Raw genomic sequence first — 22,140 nt, 5'->3', positions numbered from 1 at the left:
ACCAATAGCAAATCAGCATTGGCTTAAATCCTTCTGTTTTGTTACCTAATGTGTAGCTAACTAGCTTCCAAAAGAGGAGAATGCAAAGACACTGTGTTTCTATCAACCTCTGTTCCTCAGCCATTAGTCCAAAATCAGACCTCAGACCTCCTTCGTCCGGCTGTAATCGTCTCTGATTGAGTTTATTTCATCCCTTCTTCTGACCTCTGCGTGTATTTCTCCCACATCCAGGAGATCGAGTTACTTTGAGCAGCTTCCGACAAACAAAGGGTTCAGTGTGCGATGACTGTGTGCGCCTGAGGGGGAAGACATCATTAGTGAGAAGCTGGAGGACAAAGTTTATCAGAGATACAGGCTAATTACTTTCACAACAGGGTGGGGGGGTAGATGGAGGAGGAGCGAGTCGTGAGGGAAGAGAGCAACAAGATAGTTTCCCACTTTTCTCAGAGCGAGGTCACCTCATCAGCGACCGTGACCCCGGCACTGACAGTTCCCATCTACTCACTTAAATATTGAATTTATCGATTCAAATATTTAGTCAAGGTGCACTTGCAGTTAGTGAGGAGCAGAATACTGATTCCAGCTCCTCCTTCAGTTTCACCTGCAGTCTCCCAGAGTGGACGTCCACACTTCTTTACTACTAACAGGGTTAACACATGATGTACAGTGAATAAAAAGTCATACACACAGAGAGGCCTTCATGTTTTCAGTTCCACTTATTCACCATATAAGGAAATAATGGAAAGCTTTAATTTATTGTTTTTACAAAGTATCCAATACTAATATTTTATTTGTATTCATTGAATCTAGTAATCAAGTATCTTACTGTTAGAAAAATATATATAGTCCCACACTTTGCCTTCTTTAAAGAGCATGTTGTTATTAGTGATTCAGACGTTAGGTTGAAAATAACACATGTTCATCAATTCACCAATCACACTGCCCTGACAAATACAACTTCAATGTCAATCAGGAACCATCTGTAGACAGACCTGAGAGCAGCAGGAGAAAGAGAAAACAAGTGTAGGTGGACCATGACTGTGCAGGAGCTTCTTTTAAAAAAAATGTTTGAATTGAAAGAAGTTCTGCTGTAATAATGTGTTTCCTCTTGTAACATGTGTTCAGGATGATGTGTTTAGACGTGTGGAAGAGTACTCAGGCTTGAGACATGATGTTGAAGAGGCTAAATGCTGTTTTGTGAGGCCACTTTGACCAACAACATCTCATCAGTTTGTCTCTTAGTCCCTAATTGTGTTCCGGAGATACATGTAGAGTTAAGTGCAGCCAAACTGTGCAAACGTCTTATTCTGTCACCGAAAAAAAGATTCAAGCAACCGTTTTAAGCTGCATCACTTCTTAGTCACAACTCACAGCTCATATTAGCTCGACAGGAAACTAAAAGTAAAGAAATGATGTAAGACAAACCATTTGTTATCGAAGAGCACATTCATTAAATGATTAGTGATCTTTCACTTCTGCAGTCCATCAGCATAGGAGCTCAAGCTTCATACTGACACCTGATGTAGCAGAATCGGACTCTCTGCAGCGTCAGCAGAGGATAGTGTGTGTGTGAGTGTGTGTGTGTGGATTGATGAGGACGACTGGTGGTACACTTTGATACAAAGAATGATTATTTTGTTGTTAGACATATAGGAGTAGGTTTCAAGACAGGAATCACTCTTAGTGTAGTAGGAAACCAATCTTTATTTAAAAAAAAAAAAAAAGACCCGAAACATAAATAACTAACAGGAATTAGAGATGAAGAGAAAGAAGAGACTACGCTTAAAAGAAATTGCATAATTAAGATCCACTTCCAGTTAAAAACAACAACAAAAAATCATTTCAACTGTTCTGAATGATAAAAGGAGGAGTTCCAACAGATGTCAGGATCTTTTCCTTCACGTGCACCAGAAACACCAGCGACAATGGTGACATTAGTTTTCCATCTGACTGGCCACTCACTTCAAAACATTCAGATCAAATTGTTAAAGCTAATTCAGAAAGAACCTGTGTGATGTACAGTAGTGAATGTTGATCATGGCTTGGTTCAAAAACATAAATAAAAAGGGTTTTAATCACTTCAGAGCATCCGCAACTCAAATATTCTACCACTCCGCAAAGATGATAATTCAGAAACACTTCTGTTTTGAACATGTGGACAATTGTTAACATTCAAGCAGAAACAGAAAGCATTCTTCTGCAGAGGAAACAAATGAATGATCTAATTCAGGAGGATGTACGGTACGATTCCAATTCAAAAGGCTCATTATCACCTGCGCTTAAATCCACAATCTGAAATAACTTCAGGAGACATGATGAATAAGTCATGAACTGCGGCAGCAGGAGTTACTTACAACATCAGCAGTGGCTGAAAAGGTAGAGATGATGATCTGGGTTGAAAATACTTTTGTTTGAATATTAAAGTCAACCTGAATGAGTCTGTTAACAGTCCGGCCAATACTGCAGCTTGCACACCAGGATCCAGTGCAATAAGGTCTCCCTAAAGGATCTCACACACACACACACACACACACACACACACACGCATTAAGGTGCATCCAGCCTGACAGTGTGTCCGTCTCTGTTTCCACTGTTCGCTTTTACAGGAGACAAGAGGGTGAGAGGTGGAGATGACGGATGGAGAGAACAAGTGAAGTATGTGTACATGTCCACACGCACATTAAATTCAAGGTCTGTGTCCATCTGAGGGGTGGGTGTGGGTGTGTGTGTGTGTGTCTCAGGAGATGGTGGAGAACTCTTTGAGCAGGACGTCCTGACTCATTGTGTTCAAGGAGACATTCTTCCTCACATTCAGACTGATGGAGCGAACCTGGAGACACAGACAGAGACATTTAATCCACGTGCCATTTTATCAACCTCTTCTCACCACATCTTCTCCACCTTGGACTCTTTCATGAATCATTTTGACTTGTTATGTGCCCACAAATCAATTAAAAGGAGCTGTTGGGTGGAGACAACATCAAACCCCTACTCCCACAATGCACTGCTCTTCATCTTACCAACTCCTTGAAGAAAGCCGCCTCTTTGGGCTGCTCCGAGTATCTCTCAAATTGGTCCAGACCATCCTGCAGTTTGAGGGTTAGTGTGTCATAGTTGGTCTTAACCACCTCCAGCACCTGACAACAACACAAAAGAAATATCTAAACGACTGTTGCATAACTTCCTACCGCACAACATGCACGACTGTCTAATGCATCTTACAGTGAACTCAAACAGTCAAATACAATTAGTGTGTAATACTTTAATAGAACATTTATATTCATGAGAGATCATATGGAGGGTTGCAATACTGGAGCAACATATCTGGTCCCTTCAACTCACCGGATCAGTGTGTGTGTCTGTGTGGGTGTGTGGGTGTGTGGGTGTGTGGGTGTGTGGGTGTGTGGGTGTGGTATGCACAGGATTCTTGCCTGAAGTCAAGTTAGCAGAGAGATACAGCATTTGAATCCCTGTCATTTCACCATCCAGTGGGGATTGAGCCCCTGAGCAGAGCTTTCATTATTTTATTAATGGCCCTGCAACACTCCGCACAGCATGAGACACTCGCAGCGAGATGCATGAGCCGCGTCTTGTCATGCTTCCCTGAGCACCACAAGACACAGGCGCACACGTGCCAGCTCCTATCGCTCTACATATTCTCCTCTGGCCGTTGCAGTTTATCGTAGGTGCAGCTAAATCATAATTTTTTGATTTACTGACAGAGGACGAAGAAGAGTAAAACATTCATCATCCTCCATATATATTTGACTCTTATAATTATACAGCTCTGCTCAGGAATAAAAGGTCTGTTGTTTATATTCAACCTCTGATTTACGCTGATGAAATATTCATACGCATACCTCTCTGCCTCTCTTCGTTCTAAATCATCCCCCCATCTCTCTCTCTTTCTGTGTGGAAATGTGGAGGCAGGTTTGAATCATAACCTCAACTAATGTGTGTTAAAGTTAGTTTCTCATTAGCAACAAATGGAAAGGAGGGGAACAAAAGAGAAGTGGAGGGGGTAAAGGAGGAGGAAACTATGACGAATTGGTTAGGAGCAAGAGATTAAAGTAAAAGTAAAAGTAAAATTAAAGAAAAGCCGTCGTGGTCTCTGTTTCAGGCTGTTTCCTCTCTGCATCACTGGGCAGATAGAATTACGTGCACACGGCTGGCATTGTGTGTATCTTGAAGCGTGGATACAAAAGCAGCCTTGTGTGCTGAAGTGTGCTTTGACTCTGATGTTGTATATGCTGTGTCTGACAGAGAGACAGACAGACTGCAGCAGCCTGTTTTAATGCTGTGTGTGTTTCTGGAGGTCATCCATCTTCTGGTGTCACTGTCGGGAACGAGCGTGCCGCGGGCGCTTGGCTTGCAGGTGGCTTGAATGTCAAAAGACGCGGAATGAAAATGCAAAAATCACATTCACTTCATTAAAAAACAAGGATGGAGGGAGGCAGAGGGCAGAAAAACAAAAGGCTTAGTGGAAAGTGACAATGTGAACGTGACTCAATTCATCATCTGTGCTTGACTTCTCTGTCGCTGTTCTGCTCTATCGTACAGGTTCGAATCCACAGCCACAAGCTGCTCTGGATAGTTTGACGTAATCAGTGGAATGCAAGAAGAGGGATGAACATTTAGCTTTTTTTTCTTATTATGTGGGTGATTTTGCAGAGTGCAATTCTTTTCTAAATTATAGAAACAGACATTTGACACTTTATGAATCTTAAAGTGTCAAAACAACTGTTTATAAGCCACAACAATTATTGTTGCCATTATACCATCTTAATAAATCACACAAATTATATTTGTATAGCTGATATTCACAAATCACAATTTGTCTCATAGAGCTCAACAAAGTGCTATATCCTCTGTCCGTCTCTTTCCTAACTCAACACGAGTAAGTACTTTATAATCACTATCCTCCAAAAGAAAATCAATAGGCATTAATTCAATGTGAAATTACTGCAGTTTTTGTTTTGGGTTTCTTGATCCAAATCACTTAATAATCACTATCAGTACTTTTAAAATGTCCTACATAGTAAAGCCATAGTGTGATTGGCCGTTAACAATGAGATATTTGAGTGCTCGGCATTTGGTCAAGCAGTGTTTCGGTACAATCTTTGTGTAGAGCAAAGTGGATAAATGATTGGGTATTGAAGATATTGAAAATACATTGCAGGACAGCGAAAGAAAAGTGCATTCCCTTCTGTCTGGCCTGCGATGAAGCAACAGAGGGAGGACTTACTGTATTTGAAATCCATGCATGGCTCAAATGTGAGGATTTAAAACAATGTCTCTGTCAAAGACTCTTCTCAGAATCCTGAGACAGACTGACCCTGACCTGGGAAACCAGCTGCTAATAGCATCATCACATGGGCTGGAGGCAGGTGCAGCCTGTTGCATGTGCAAGACGCGTTAAAACCCAGAAGGAATGATCTGTGTTGCATCCATTTCCTTGGTTGGACTGGAATCAACTTAACTGTGTTGGGCTTGTTGGGGTTATAATTAAACCTAGAAATCCCCCCCCCCCCCACCCCTATTTTTTCTTACTCATCAACCACACACACACACACACACATACGAAAAACAGGTATGAACTGAAGCCCGGATTCCACCATCACTACGTTCTGACATCAGGCACCCGGCTGAATATAAGAGGTTCTAGCCCTTGAATTAAAGAGATTAATCCAACATATGTGTTAAATAATTTAGCACAAAGTTGATTGTTAGAAAACAGACCAAGTCGTATAGGTAACATAAGATATCTTCAAGTTTGTATGGTTTTATCTATTGTGTATACTTTTGGTTATCCTGTCATTAGGTTGTTCATGTTTTTCTAAATCCTCCTTTACAACAAAACTCTACATGTTAACACTATGGTGGGGAAACTTAAAATATTCAATAATTAATATAAGTGTATATAAGAAAATAAGTGCATTAGAATACCGGGTAACAGTTTTTCCCAAATGGTTTGCTTCTCTTTATCATTGAGGAAAGGCCTGATTAGATGCATTTTAAACCATTTTCTGTTAATACTCAATTTACTGCCAGTGTTCAGCAGCTCCATGAAGACTTCTACTAATATTAAAGAAAAGTGCTGGGACCCACCAACTCAAAAACAACGTCACTTTATCTAATGAGTTAATATCACCAGTGGAAAATCATATAAAAGCACTGGCAGCTCATTGACACTGAAGGCAACTTCTTCCTTCCCTCTTTGTTGTGAATAAATCTAGCAGATAAAAGTGGAGAGGTAATTGGGGAGTTTAATGACCAGATCCATCACTCTCTTATCACCTTGTTTAAAAAAGGGACTCCTGGCGGCTTTCCTTTCCGCTCCGATTTGACATAAATGATAAAGGATCTAAAGTGGAGCTCACAGCACTATCAGTATCGGTTCAGCTTCCCTCCGGTCCACACTCAACTTTTTCTACTAATGATAAAGGAATAACTTCAAGCATTTCAAAAGCTGTCCAGATGCTTAATGAGTCACTTTGCACTCATGTGTTTTTCAGCGGGACTCCTACTGCGTGCTTAAAAAAGGGTCGTTATTTTAACGAGAGTGTCTGAAGACATCAGAGTAACTGCAACAATGACTGTTCTCTAAATATATACAACAAACATCTATAATCACAATAAATCTAACTTTATTTTTGGGGTAATGTTTTAAATACACAGTGGGAGGTGAATTCTGTGTGTGTTTAGTAAAAACTCTATCAAATCTGTGGCGTTTCAACAACCCAAATGTTTGTGTCGGGATCTGTCATGAATATTGTTGCAGGATTTTTGTATGAGAAGTGTCCTCCCAATTGATTGAAGTGATGAGTTTTAAGATCAGTGGTGTGTGTGTGCGTGTGTGTGTCTGTGTATCACGTCACGGCTAACTTGACAAATGCCTATTGCTTCTTTGTGTAACGAGCATGTGCCAGAAACAACAACAACAATGGTGGCTGTATAACGGTTTCTCTAGGTTTGGTCAGCACTGCTTTATCTAATTACAAGTTTGCAGCTAAAATTAGCATCACTGCAACACATTAGCTGCATTCACAGGTGCCTCGCCCAATATTATTTATACCACTGCATTCTTCTCTGATATTTACCTAATGTTTCACCAACTACTGGCCCGCCATGCTTGTTTGCGTGTTTGTAGTCATTTGTGTGTTTTTGTCTGGACAGTAGTAAAAAAGAAAAAAAAAATACCTGCTGTATTGCAGACAAGGCCTGAATCGTTCATATCGGCCACAGAGCTGTTACTACTGCTTTTTTCAGTCCGGATGGCCCTGAGATGTTGGTGAAGCTTATTTTTATTTCCTTGAGCGTTAGAAAAGTTTGAGTCTGGCGTGTTTACCTGTTCCTCTGACAGCTGGGAGATGTGGTTCACGGCAGCGTACGACTCAATCTTGGGGTTAAAATGGTTGACGATGGCCCTTAAAGACAAAAGCACAGGCACTTCTGAAATGATACAGATATGATTTTGAATAATTTTTACTCGTTTTTTTTTTTGCTATGGATTTTGTGGAACACTTTGTGACCTTGGTTAGATAAGTGCTATGCAAATAAAATAAAAACCTTCATTTATATATACACACCACGAAATGCAGCACTACACAAGTGTGTCCTTCATATTGTGTGAGCACACCAGGGTATTTCAGATGTAAATTCAGATGCAATGTCTTCCAGCATCACCATTCATCTCTCAGAAATAAACAGCGTTATAGCACAAATATAAGTTGATGCAATAAGCACAGCAGTGATATGAAATGGCTTATTTAGTCCTGGGTTAGAAAGAGTAATACATCAAATAAATTAGGGTGACAAAATGCAGTAGTGGTATTTCTGCTGTCATTTCCAAGTGCAGGATAAAACAATAAAAAAATCCATAAAAAAATGGAATTGGTCCCTTCATTAGAGTTGATTTCAACACTGTCTCTCTGGGTTCTTTATACCACTCTACCTTAATTCATTTATTCATCTGTTCATTATTCCTTCACTCTCCTTCCTGCCTTCCCTGAACCCTTGTGACTGCCAATTAAATAGTGCAGACGACTCCATCAGGAGACCAGCTGAGTTGCTGAATCCAGAGGGAGTATAACCGCTCGCTCGGGTGCCCCCAGGGGCCTCCGAGCCAGGGTGACCTCAGAGGATCATCTCGTCAGAGAAGATGGAGGAGGAGGAGAGGGAGATTATGGGAATAGGAAACTGTTGGAGAGGAACAGTGAGTGTGTGGAGTCCGTTTGGGTTGAAGGAGATAAAGGCTTTTAAATGATCGAGTAGACGAGCCCTGGGACGAAAAAAAGAAGAAGAAGCAGGCTAGGGATGGAAAAATTATAGTTCTAAAGCCTTTACTTCATTCCCTTCATTTTGACCTTCCTCCGACATGTTTTTTTTTTCAATTCCGTGCATTCCTATTTGACCCTTTTTTCCCTCTTTTCTTTAGTATTTGCAAGCTAAGTGTGTGTGTTTGTGTGTTTTTACCTAACATTGACAAGGGCGTGCGTGACTTTGCTGGCTGGCTCTTTCCACTGGCCCGTGTTGGTTGATACCCTCAAAACTAGAAGGCAGAGAATGACAGAAACAAACAGAATCAGATGCATGTGCAGTCAAATCAAATCAAAGTGTTTGTCACATGCACCAAATAACTAAGCGTCATCAGAGCAGTGAAATTCTTATGACCTGGCAGGCAACATCTAAGCAGTGGACGGGCAATACAAGATAAAAAAAAAAAGTAGGTTTAAGGCTTCAACTATGGATTATTTCAACGTCGATTTACCTGTCAATTATTTAATTTACCAATTGATCGCTCCTTCAAAATACCAGAAAAGTTTCCTAGAGCCCAAGGTTACATTTTCAAATATCTTGTTTGATGCAAATTGCAAACGGTCAATGAAAGAAGGTCCTAGGGAATGTTATTTATTTTTTCTTGATAAATATCTTAAAGCAACACCAATTTACTTTAGCTTAGCAGCAAAAGCAACCCCTTTAGCCACAAAAGGTAAATACAGGATGCTTCCATATTCAAGTGCCCATATTTTGGTCATTTAAAGGTTCATAATTTGAATTGGGGGATTTTCTAGAACAGGTTGCCCTAATGTTCACATTTTTCTCCTACAAAGGCAGCACTTCTTCTCACACTCCGTCTGAAACCAAGTCAGACTCACTCCAAAACAGTGAGTCTGATCTTATTGGTCAACATCACGTCCCTTTGCAAGAGGCTTCCTGATCAGCCATAAACGTAACTATAGCCACAGCAGCCACAGCATCTGTTCTGCTGATCCAAATTGAGCCAAATGAGTTGATTGGTGAGCATGTAACATGAAGATACTCAAAGGGTAAAATTCAGGAATAAAAATTTGACCTTTAAGGCACCTCGGAGACCGACTTTGGCCTAAAGTTGTAAGACACACTAAAGAGCGTGGAAAACCTGAAAAGCGTAGTGTGCATCACTTTAAGTTCTGCTGGGCTCAGAGTCTGAACCGCTTGAAGGTTATTGAAGTAGTGCATCTCTTGAAGCAACAAAGCCTGTTAATCGCTCTTTGAACAAATAAAAAAAACTTCGCTATTATGTCCATACTAAGAATACAGAGCTCTCTTCTTAAAGCCAGCTGAAGACCCACAGTTGGCGGCATTTGACTTAGAACTACTAATGTTTACCAGTCTATTTTCTTACCCATACAGTAGAGGTTGTCGAAGACCTGGTGCATTCGGACGATTTCATAGTACAGCTCGTCGTAGCTGTTGGAGGTGGGCAGGAACGTGTCACCGTACGTTATGAACATATTGAATAGGTTCACTACCTGGATGAGGAAACACAAACACATTCAGTGTGAATGTACCTACAACATTTTCACACTCAAAAAGATAAGAACAAAGAGATTTTGACCTAAAACATAAGTAATGTGATTTGAAACTTATTTTGTAATTTATTATTCTTTTTAGAAAATACGTTGTAGTATATCTATTGTTTTTAATGGCTTAACAAAAAATACACAGATCAGCCACAGCAATAAAACGTGTAACTGGTATTTATGATATGGCTGATCTGTGTAAGTTCATGCTCTGACAGATTTTACAAACACAGAGAGTTGTTTTTTTTCACCTCCTCCACAAAAACGAAATAAAGAAGGACTATTTAAACAATTTAAAGTGTTTGATTAGATGTGCACAGCTGGACTACAAACTGCACATCTACTTCATCCGGTCGTCTTTCTACAAGACAATACACGCATCTCTGTGAAAACAATCAGCATTGTTGACTGCACTCTGTCAGGCTCTGGTCTGCGTGTTTTGTGAATGTGGTGCTTCTCACCAGTAAGGCCAGATGAAAGATGTTGTGCTTGCCCAGCAGGGTGGTCTCATTTGACAGCAGGAACTTCAGCAGGTTGATGAGAGCTGTGCAGGGGCAGATATGTTGGCATTAATTAAATAATCTGAAGAGCTGATAGCCGTCTACCAGCCAAGGCAGGTGGCAGCAGCCTGCTTCCCTCCGGTTGTTTCTTTATTAGGACAGATAATAGAAACACGGGGGGGGGGGACCTTTCAACACCAAATCAAGTCCCTTCACAAGCTATAATTGAAGAAAACAAAAGATCCAAAATGTGTACACACAAAAAAAAGCTTTTAACAGACTCCAACATGAGCTGGCACAACAACACAATGAAGAGGATAAACACATCCGTTTCTTTAATTTGGCAAATTTTCATGGTTTACTATCATCACCACCAGGAGGAGAGGGCCGTGTTATTCGGGGAAATAAGCAGATTATTGGTCTGATTAGAGAAACATTTTATTCTAATGAGAAACGGTGCGATTGGGCCATTACAAGCTGAAACGTTATCCTATTGTGTGTTGACCAGGCTGAAAGCAATGCCACCAGGATGGATGGTACTTCCTTTATAGGCTCATTATCCAGTCTCAATGATGCAATACATTTACACAATAACAGGCCCAATGACTTCAAAAAGAGATTGGTTTAGTTTTGTGAAAGCAGGAACTCTTTACTCAACTGTAGAGGTGCTGTTTTTTCCAATTAGGTTCTAAACTGTCCCGTCGGGAAACCTCGAAGAGACAAGTTATATAATGCTGCTTGCAAATAACTCATAATTAAGTTTAAACTTCAAGATCAATCATTACAACAAATTCTCATTCATACGCCTGATGTACCTAACCTACAGTGAGCTGTCCTTACCTGACCAGAGCTCTCTCCAGGTGTAGTGTAATCGGATTCTGCATTTCTTCTGGTAGCACAGGAGTTTGTGGATGATCTGCACACAGCGCCTGCACAAATAAGAAAACATGTGAAACTGTGACAAACAGCGCAGATGTCTGTATAAGACTAGTATTTGAATAATGTGTGTGTGTGCTCTCACAAGTATAAATCCATGGGGAATTCCTTCATCATATGAGTGACAATAAACTCCACCATCAGGTCTAAAGAAAGATACAGGAGAGACAGAGATAGAAAAACATCAGTTACAGCTGTAAAGCAAAAGCAGACAAAGCTTCAGCAGGACTCCATGGAGGAAAAAATAATCACAGGAAAAAACCTATCTAATGAATAAATATGTAGAAAATATGAATCATGACAACCATACAATGCAATTAAGTGTCAATAGCCACTAAGGATTAAAAGTGCGAGGACTTGTTCATGGGACTTAAACTAATTTACAGTATATCCTCAACTTTAAAATACAAATATTTGGTTTCCCGCTAAACGAATTTTCATGGGACACTCAGAAAGCTAATAAGAGGTTATAGTTGACTAACTAGCATTCAACAATATCAAAGATCAATTATTACCAGTGCACAGAAAACCCCAGTTATAAATGTGCCTCATACCTAGAACAGCACACACCAGCGGCCGGGAAGGCATGTTCTTGTCCACTGGTTTTTTTCTGTGCCTCATGGGCTGAAAGAGATAAATTAGGTAGAAAAGAAAAAAATTCAAGGACTTTACTCACTTACTGGGAATTGTACAGAGCTCTCTGCCACATGTTTTCTCTTTATCTGTGGATATTATTCAATTATCTGTGTTTAACAGGTGGGCATAAACCAATAAAGCAACCAATGTGTCTTAATCACATGACTTAAATGTTTTCAAACAACTACAACACAACAATTTACGTGACAAACAGGAAAATACTGATAATGAAAAGTGTGTGTGTGTACGTGTGTGTCTGTGTATGTGTGTGTGAGGATACAGTCATGAAACACAAGTGAGGGACCAGTGTATCAGAATACTGTCAGTATATATCAGCTTTAATTAGTGGGAATTAATGGAAGATTAACATTTTTATTTTTATTTTTATTAACAGTTTTTTTTCCTTCTGAATGCCTGACACAGTTAAACATTAAATATCACAGAGGTTAACGCTGACAGCTGAAAGTGTCTGCATCTGTTTTATGATAAACTCACCATTCTGTGGAGATTGACTCTGAAGTTCATATTGTCATCATGAAGAAAGGCATCAGCATACTGGTCCTATCACACACACACAGGTGGATTTAGAGCATAGACCATGTCAATCAAAGACCCGGTTCAGACCTGGTATTGACGTCCATCCTGAGTGATCTGATCACAAATGGTTAGCTCTAAGTGGACTGAACACACCCACATGTATCCTCACTGCGTCTTGAGATCCCATCACTCAGTCCCACCACATTCGGAGGTGATTATTTGTATATAGAGTGAGGAAGTGAGTTCCATCACAAGTGTTCACAGTAGAGGCATTCAGGACACATTCTAATGTAGGTTGTGAACACACGTGCATGTGTCCTCTTGTGATCAGATCTCTCAGGACGGATTTAAATACCGGGTCTCAATAGGGCCATGGATGGATTATTGGACAACATGGAAGCATGCGCTGCTCATACCTCTGCTATGCAGGTGAGGATGATTAGGCACAGTCTGGCACTGTTGAGTCTATGCTCATCTGCAAACACAAACATGAGACTCTTAAAAGATAACAAATATAATAATGTTATACAGTCTGATAACTATTTAGGGGAAAAGAAGAGACAAAGGAGAGGACGTGAAGGTTTCCGTTTACCTTTAGTGTCCTGCATTACAATGGAGGCATACTTGAGGAAGGTGATGAGGAGGTTGCTGGTCCCCAGGTTGGGATCCAGGGGCAGTTCTGGGTTGTTCATCACTATAAAGCAAGTATATAAAAAAACGTCAGACACAATCACTGCAACCTAAACTCTTACAAATAATCTTTCTACATCTTATGGAGAAAGAGGATTTACTATATATGTGGAATAAACGGAGAGAACATAATGATGATAAACTGATCTTTAAATCAAAACATGTACAGGAAGTCAAACGTTTGTCATTTTATAAAAAATATTGTCCCAAAAGCCGTCCCCACAGCCTAATTATATACGAATAAATGAGTAAAAAGGTATGCGTTGTCCCAATACTGCCTTACTGCAGCTTGTTGTGTTGTCTAGACAATCAGGTTTATCCCTTTCTAAATCTTTGTACTCTGAATCACACGTTCTGTTTCATGGATAAATGATGAGCCGGTCATTTCTCTCCCCCTCCACCCCACAGACCCTCATTTTGTCGGATCACTGCAGGACTGGTGGGAAAGAAGATCTCAAACTGTCAGGAAACATATCATCACGCAGGGGAAAACCCGTGGAAGGAACAAAGTAGATTCCTGACATGTGATGCAGGCATGTGTGTGCAAATGCTTCTGGTCTGAGCACAGGACCCGGTAAGTGCTGAGGCTCCCATCACATGTCATAATGCACCCTGCATGTGAAACATTCATCTGTATCTGAAGCTGGAGGTAAATATTTGATATACAAAATGGCTCTTAGGTTCATAGCAATGGAGGAAGAACTAGCCAGGGATAGAAACATGCACCTTTAGATGGTTACAGCGTGTGCGAATGCTAAATGACCTTCTCTTGAATGTGCCTTCGACATAACCTGAAGTGAAAGCCATGCACCAGTTTCAGAAATGAGTAAGTACTCGGGCTACAGTAATCATTTTCACATGAAACTGTAATAGAGCCACATTAGAAGTGTGTTTTCAGTACATCACTTATGAACTTAAAATCCAGTCAATACTTGAAAAGGTGGTGCTGGTGTAGGTGTACTGTATGTGTGTGCGAGTTTCTGCTCAAGGCAGCAATGAAAGGGAGCTGCCATATTTGATGGGGTTATCAAAAATGTATGTACACTGTTAGGATTAAATAAGAGCAAAGAGAAGAGACCCTTGTTACAATAAGTTTTAGAGAGCCTCGACTCCCTTTAACCTCTCATAGGGTAGATAGTTCCATTTTGCTCCTAGTTTAAGAGGTTATGCAAAACATTTGTGAACACACAAAGCAGAAGGGCTAAAGCTCTCCTCCCCAACAAAGCTCTTGTGTCATCCCCCAAAAAATATTAACAGTAGCTAATGTCACAGACATGACATGCATGTTTGTCAGAGTAAAAGTATTTCAAAAGAGAATGGATTACTGTCTAGGGAGGGCGGCGCTGTGCCGAGTGGGGATGTCGGGGTCATTGGAGTAGGGGTGGTAGGTGTGGTAGGGATGTCAATCTCAGGATGGCTCTGTTGAAAAAAAAAAAAAAAAACACACATGAAATGTAATGTCAATAACTGACCCTTATATCCTGTCACAAACTGAAATAACAAAACATGTTGTACAGCAGAAACAAACAAGAACAGAGATAACAAATCAGCAGGGCTGTGCAAAAAATGCACATTCTTTGGTACAATACTGTTCATTCATAGAGGTACGTGGGAAATTTGCATGAACAACCAAATTAAAACACGGAGAGTGAATGTGACACATCAGGGTAATTACACATTTAACATTATTCATGGTTGCTCACTGATCTTAATGGCGTTGACAGCAGCAGTTGTCTAGTTGTTTAGTGACTTAGAATGATGGGGTAAGTTCTGCGTGTGATATTAAAACAACATCTGACATGGCTACACCTTAGGGGGAGTTACTTAGTAGTAAATGTGTATGAATGTCACTGTGCGGATCAATTAAGACAGTGATGAAGTGGTTTTCACCTTTCAAGAGACACTGATACCAACAAAGTATCAACTCTACTGCTGACATTTAGCACCTACTGAGAAAATAGTGCATTAAACAGTCAGAAGAATCTAACCACTGTCAAGGGTTTTATATTTTTATTTGATGTCAGCTCACATCGCAGATGTCTTGATTGAACTAGATTAAACGCAAAGGAATAAAAAAACTTTTCCATTTATTTTCAAAAAATATAACACCGTTAACTGCAGATTTTAAGATTCAAAAAACCTTCGAGAAATGTGTTTGCAAAATATCCGGATATTCTTAAATTGAGTGTTTTGATGTCTGGCCAATTATAATAAGTAGAGTATGACAAGCTTTAACAAGTATGTAAATACTCCTATTTTGGAAAATCTATTGGGAGCATAAATTTACTAGAGGTGAAACTTTATTTTGGGTAACAACACATGTACAGAGACTTTGATTCACTAATAAATAAGTGGGAAATGATCTTAAACTGGGGAGAAAGAGTAAAAGCAGAGCAACTTACCTGAGCTAATACAGTGATGAAGTTGCGGTTAAGGTGCACGGCCTCATACAGTGCCAGCAGAATCGCCTCATTTGTCCTGAGTTGAGAGAAGTTTGAATGAGCTCCTTCATTTCTTAAGTCAAATCTTCACATAAGATTGGACTGAGCTGTTAAACTCATTCAAGGCTTTGGTCCAGTCATGTGTCAGCAGGTCACTTTAATTGTCTGTGTCATTAGCTACAGCATAATGTGTATAGACACTAATAAATCATCTAAAAAGTAAATATGCATTAAATTTAAATATTGATAAATATACTTCAGTGAAATTAACAATGTAAAACAACAGTTGTTTCTCATTCACAGATACAAATATTATCACTACACATTTTTCAGTAAATTACACTAAAATCTAAAGAAATGGAGCAAACAGCAAACTTTTAAGTGAGTGTGTGTGTGTGTGTGTGGGGGGGTGGGGGGGTTCTTGAGTAATCAGAAATTAAAATGATCTGCAGTATTTAACATTTAAAATCAACTTATATGAAGCCTGGTCAGCCAGAAGGATTTTCTTATTGTCAAAACCTATGACAGCACCTTTCACTCCTTCAATTCTGAGTCAAGACCAACTGTGATTTGCTAGTTCACATAAATGGTTCAAATGGAGACGTAAATAGTCGGTGGTGAATACGTTCCTAACATTTTTAAAAGTGCCAAAATATATTTGCTTTTGATGGCCACAGGCTAGGCTCATTTTCACAGAGGAAACACACCGACAGCTGCAGCAGCACAGGGAGGACACGGAGGCCATAACCCATTTCATGTGAGTACCTGTGTATGCAGCTCGTGTGTTTCATCACAGGTGACAGGTCAGGTCATAAGTTAACGGGTCCGGGCAGATCCGGTACAGAACGGGACTCTGGCCTGTCCCTCTCCAGAGCTTTATATTATGATATAATAATAATTTCTTTAACACCAATTTGCCATGATCAACGTGTGAAAATGTTACACCAACAAATGTTGAAGTTATGCTTGGACCAACCAAATTAGAGTATATACTGTAACAGTTACAGATTTTTCTTAGTATTCTTCAAAAACATTCAAAACACACGATAATGTATTTTCCCCACTGGGGTATTAAATTCATTTAAACTTTGATTTACTGTAGGAAATCGCATGACAAAACAGCAGGAAAAAAGAAAACACTGTGGTTTTAATGGATCCTCAGTCAAAGTGTAGAAAATTATGCAATTATGTTTGACTGATGGGTAGGAACTAAAATCACTTTGCACTTACTGCACAGAGAGTTTCTCATCGGCGTCTGCTATAAACATGCTGCCCACCTATAAACAGAACAACGACGGATTTATCAGTAAAAGACAGCAAAACATCCACATACAAGGCATCCTATGAAACTCTTAAAATACAAAATAAAAGATCAAAATGGAAGAAATATAGATTAGGGCTGCCGCGATTAGTCGACATCATCCTTGACGTCGACGCTGAAAATGCGTCGACATCAATATTTTAAACCAACTCGTCGGACCCACACAAATTATGAATTTGCTTTTTCGATTTCTATAACGTTTCATTTCAATTCATTGTAACAAATGTTCCTCTTCAATATCACTACGTAACGCCAGGTTGACACCAACGATTCTGCTTTCTCCACTTGTTGTTGTATTTAATCCGTTCAATGTACTGGTTTGGGGGTAAATGATGATGGTCTTTATAGCCCCCCCCGCTCTCTTTGTCCATCTGCTCGTGTGCTTGTAGCGGATGGGCAGAGGGGGTCATTTAATTATGTGATTGGGAAAATTGGGGAAATTAAAACTCCAGGACAACAGAAGGGGAATACAAAGTATGAGATGCATATTTGATCACTTATCATATAAAATATGTCATTAATAATGTTTTAAATCATTTTCCAGTGTGTTTCCTGTCACGATCCGCTTGGGAGAGCGGAAAATATAGACCGTGGTATCAGTTGATTGACATTTAGGTTTAGCTAATAGGAAGCCCCCATGTTGGTTGTGGACCAATAGGATGAGGCAATGAATTTGGGGGGCGGGGTCAGACACGGAAGTGAGGACCCGAATAAAGATGTCACAGTACACAGTACACAGTCTGTCTAACACATTATTAAGCGAACTCGACAGACTCGACGCCGAAACCATCGGTGCAGGGCGCGAGGCACATAGCAGCCCATGTGAACCACACAAAGGTTTAACAGGGGGGTGGATAGGATGCGCCTGGCTTTCCTTGGCATGGCGTGGCGTGGCGCTTTGGACATGAAATTGAATCGTTTAGATTAATCGACGCATCGGTAAAATAGTCGACAGATTAATCGATAGAAAAATAGTCGTTAGTGGCAGCCCTAATATAGATCAATTTAAGATACTAACAAAAATAACTTACCATACTGGTTAGTGTAGAGAAGAAACCACCCTGGTTCTCCTCCTCCTTATCTTTGTACTGCCTGTAAGGTGGAGGAAAAGACGAAGGACATAAAGGAAAAATCAAAGACAGGAAGGGCCACAAAACAGAAGAGGCAGAGACATTTTCACTTAAACACCGAACTTGTAATCTAACACACAATCATTTACCTAACATTTCCTCCCTGCTATTCATTATCTGTGGGGCATTTGGTTTATACACATAAACAATGAACTGTACAAAGCTGTCATCCATCACTGTGACTCATCTGTCTGCACAAATGCAGACAGACCAGACCTTCTTCACAAACAGCATTTTTATTTCCAAACCTTGCCTCGTCCAAAATACATTAACGGCTGCCAAAAGAAAGCTGTCAGATATAAATAACTAAAAGAATAAAAAGCCTGTCGTTTTTTCCAGGAGAATAGAAATAGAACATTTGTGGGAGACATCAAACCAAACTGCTGATGCCAGTGCCCTCTGAACACAATGCAGTGGATCATTAAAAAACAACACTTGGACAGATTTAGCTCTCACCTGTTATATTCTGTCAGAGCGTGGTGGACAACCATCCCCATTCCCTGAGAAATAAAACACACGCGGTGGTTCAATCAAACCTGTGACAATGTACTTGAAGTGGAAGCCAGCGCCTACATAAAATCAGCTATATTCTTATTCTGCAGGTAAGAAGATACAGTAGGTTACAACATACTTACATCCAGTGTTGGCTCATCGTCAACGATGGACAGCTTCACAATGTATGGATTCACAGACTAACAGAGAAACCAGTTAGTTTAGAGTCAAACAGCGAGGGTAGCTTTCATTTCATGTTTTTAGATGCACAGTTGACACTGGCAAGTATTTATTCTACAGCTAACAACAATTGTATTGCATCACTCTGCTGCCCAAAAGGCTTAATATCATATAAACAAGTTCAGTCATCATATGTGTATAATAAATAGACTGTATGTACACACCTCATATTTCCTGTAGTTGACCAAAAGGGCCAGCAGCACCACAGCATCATAACCATGCTGCCCTCTACTGGAGACATCAGACAAAATCTGAACAGAACAGAGAGGAAAGATTATTTGTAACAAAAATAATTAAAACTCCAGAAAAAAGAATGACACACAGTCGTCCACTCATCACTTACTTGTAGAATGGCTTCAAAGATGCTGTTGATCATCACATATTCCAGTATGGTGTTCTGACTGATATTGTCTGTTACCTGTGGACAAATTTCACATATTCGGTCGTGTTTTGTAGGACAACAAACTTTTCCCGATGCTCATCAGGTTATAAATCCTCTATTCTCACCGTCACCAGACACAGAAGCAGTTTGAGACAAAGGCTCTTGAGACTCTCCGAGCCGTCGCCACACAGAAGACTGTCCAGTCTCTCCATCAGGTCCTGCAGGAGACAAACAAGAAAATGATTTCCCTTTTTTCCCCACAATCTCATTCGCTCCTTTCTTCCACTCCCAAGCTGTATTCTTCACATACTTTCATCCTTTGCTCGGCTTTGTCGAACCCCATGAGCATGTTGATGATATCAAAGCCAGACGTCGATTTGTTCTTCTGATGAACCCCTCGGAAAAGTGCACACAGAGTCTGCGGATAGAAGAGCAGAAAGATTTAATAAACTCAGATCAGATGAGTCAAGCTTCATTTGACTACAGTTACAGTCTTGTTATCATCGTTAAGGGCAGAGCTCCATACCAACTTTTTACTCGGAGCACTAAAGCCCCTTACTGAAAATGTTAGGAAGACAAGCAAATTATTTAGGGGCGGGCACAGCTTACATCGACCTGCAACACAATTTTAAACATTTCCCCCCATAAATAGGCAACTCATAGAAATGACAATGTGCTGTTCACAGAGTCCCATGTTAATTGAAATGGTGCTTATTTTAAATCAGAAAATTGAATGTAAAGATAAGCTGTGATTACCTGCAGGGCGTTGACCACTTTGATCTGGTGCTCCTCACCCAGAGCCTGAACACAGTGGTGGAACAGGGAGTTGATGTTGTCTTGAATTCGCTGAACCTCTTCCCCATCGACACTCTCCAACTTGGTCTCAAGGTACTCAAGGTTCACCTAGAACATGACAGAAGGACAATAAATACAATGAGAGAGAGATCCTGTTATGCAACAAACATTTCTCCTCAAGTATCTTTCTCTCTCTTTTACCTTCATAAGAAACAGCTCATCCCAGAAGCGAGGGTTGTTTTTGGCTGGATCCTCTTTCTAAAACAGAGCAGACAGGACACTGTTTACACTTGAACGTGACTTTATTTCTCAAAACATTTACCAGTGACTTTTTTCATTGTGATACTCACTGCAAAAATCTCATCATACATCAGCACCACCTTCTCTTTCAAGGGTTTTTTAGAGGACGACGACCTTCTAAGCAACCCAGCCTTCTTCTCCACCTGAGACATGACTGAGTCTGAAAACAGACACAATGAGTGAGGTAAGTCCTAATCCAAAGCAAGTTCAAATAGCATCACACTTCGAGGCACATTTATTCCTGAGGGCGTTAATCTTTATAATATAGGTCAAGATTAAATACTTCGAGGTAAATTTAAATAAATAAATATATATTCCTGAAACATGGTCACCGTGGTAGCAAAGGCTATTAATCAGGAGTTAATATCGTATTTGAGCCGTTGAGTAGCTCCAAATAGAGTTGTTTGCAGAGAGAGGTCACCTGGACATCAATCAAATTGAACATAACGCCTGTGTACATAATGATATCTCAGCTACGACTCAAAAACCAGAACCTTTACGGAGGTCTTTTTGATGACATAACATATATTAACTTTACATTACATGTATAAAAAATTTTAATAGTTTTTTCGCATTTCAACGTTATAATCACTCATGAACATTTTCAACAAGATCTGTGACCGTTCAAAACAATTGTGTGATGATTTGACACAGAATGACTGTATTTTATTATTATTATTATTATTAATAATAATAATAATAATAAAAACATTATCAGCACCTCTATCCACCTACGGAAACCTTACAATAAATCATTAGTAAACACATAGAATTAAAGCAGAGGTTTAAATCGGGTTACGAGGAAAGACGCCCAGGAGATGGACCACAGATTGAACTGTATGACAGAGAGATAAAAGCTGCACAGACAATATTTTTCACATGGATCAAATCTGTTAGTCTGAGCTCCTTTATAGGATTTGTTGGTGATTTCTCAGTTTTGCCTGCTCCGGGATCAGAGGTTCCCCTCAGCAGTGAAGCCACATTATTAAGTAGCTCAATGACAGTGATCGAGATGTGTTCTGTCACTTATTACATTAACTTGTGGCCTGTGCCATTAAGCCTCTGTGTCCGTCTGCTGTTCACAGCTGGACTCTCCTGTCACGACGGATCTGAGACACATATCGAGTCGTTTTGCTGTGTAATCTTAAACATCTACCACAACCACGGTTTTAAACAGCTACTTGAAGAACTATTCACCTGACTTCGCTCAGACTATCACACACTGTCTGTACTGGGCTGGTCGAGATGTTACACTTCAAATCACTGACATGTCGAGCAGTGGACAGTAAACACGAAGGTCACGTTAGCAGAGAAAAACAACATTTGAATACTGTGAGTAGCTCTGTTAGATTTACTGAATACAATCAGCTGATAAGCCGATACACATGATACAACCTGATAGCTAGCTAGCATGAGCTAACAGACCCATCGTTACCTCCCTGGGTTTCACGGGTAAACAGAAGAAGGTTCCGTTTCACAAACACGTTTTGTTGTTCAGTCGACTGCAGGTAAACAGTCAGTGTGTTTATCAGCAGTTAGGTCTCCACACGGAAAAAACACCGTCACGTTCAGTCCCTCCAGCTAAAGCTAAAGCTAACTAGCTAACTAGCTAACGCCTATCAGACACTGATTTCTGGTTAGCTGTCAAACATGTGGCTGCGGTCACTGACAACATGAATGAGTTAGAATGTTCAAACAGGTCCCAGTTTGGTGAAGAGTGTTTTTATTCTTACCTCAATGGAAGAATTCAAATGTGTGAATCCTTGTGACAACACTAGCCTCTGTTAGCATACTGCTGCTGCCCGTGGCCCCCTGCTGCTCAGCCACAGATAATACACACACATTCTCTATGACTCACAAAAAATGTAATTACAACCACATCATTTTTTTTAATA

At 40.1% G+C, this 22,140-nt stretch overlaps 1 protein-coding gene across 1 annotated transcript; it reads right to left on the bottom strand.

The window, feature by feature from the left end:
- Window positions 1–1,722: 1,722 nt before the first annotated feature.
- armh3 (armadillo like helical domain containing 3) lies at window positions 1,723–22,091 on the bottom strand. The gene is made up of 26 exons (XM_053418802.1): window positions 21,979–22,091; window positions 20,296–20,405; window positions 20,147–20,203; window positions 19,907–20,053; window positions 19,461–19,568; window positions 19,276–19,368; window positions 19,112–19,186; window positions 18,933–19,019; window positions 18,672–18,728; window positions 18,493–18,536; window positions 17,938–17,998; window positions 16,816–16,862; window positions 15,547–15,622; window positions 14,470–14,563; window positions 13,047–13,148; window positions 12,871–12,929; window positions 12,413–12,478; window positions 11,836–11,905; window positions 11,367–11,427; window positions 11,186–11,274; window positions 10,307–10,389; window positions 9,668–9,794; window positions 8,476–8,551; window positions 7,349–7,427; window positions 3,021–3,137; window positions 1,723–2,830 (listed from the first exon to the last, which is right to left on the bottom strand). The coding sequence occupies exons 2-26, from the start codon at window positions 20,395–20,397 to the stop codon at window positions 2,738–2,740; spliced, it is 2,070 nt and encodes a 689-aa protein (XP_053274777.1). The 5' UTR covers window positions 20,398–20,405; window positions 21,979–22,091; the 3' UTR covers window positions 1,723–2,737.
- Window positions 22,092–22,140: the final 49 nt, after the last annotated feature.

The sequence above is a fragment of the Pleuronectes platessa genome, chromosome 3 (assembly GCF_947347685.1).
Source record: "Pleuronectes platessa chromosome 3, fPlePla1.1, whole genome shotgun sequence".
NCBI classification, from domain to species: Eukaryota; Metazoa; Chordata; class Actinopteri; order Pleuronectiformes; family Pleuronectidae; genus Pleuronectes; species Pleuronectes platessa.
This window is presented reverse-complemented; position numbering and strand designations above follow the sequence as displayed.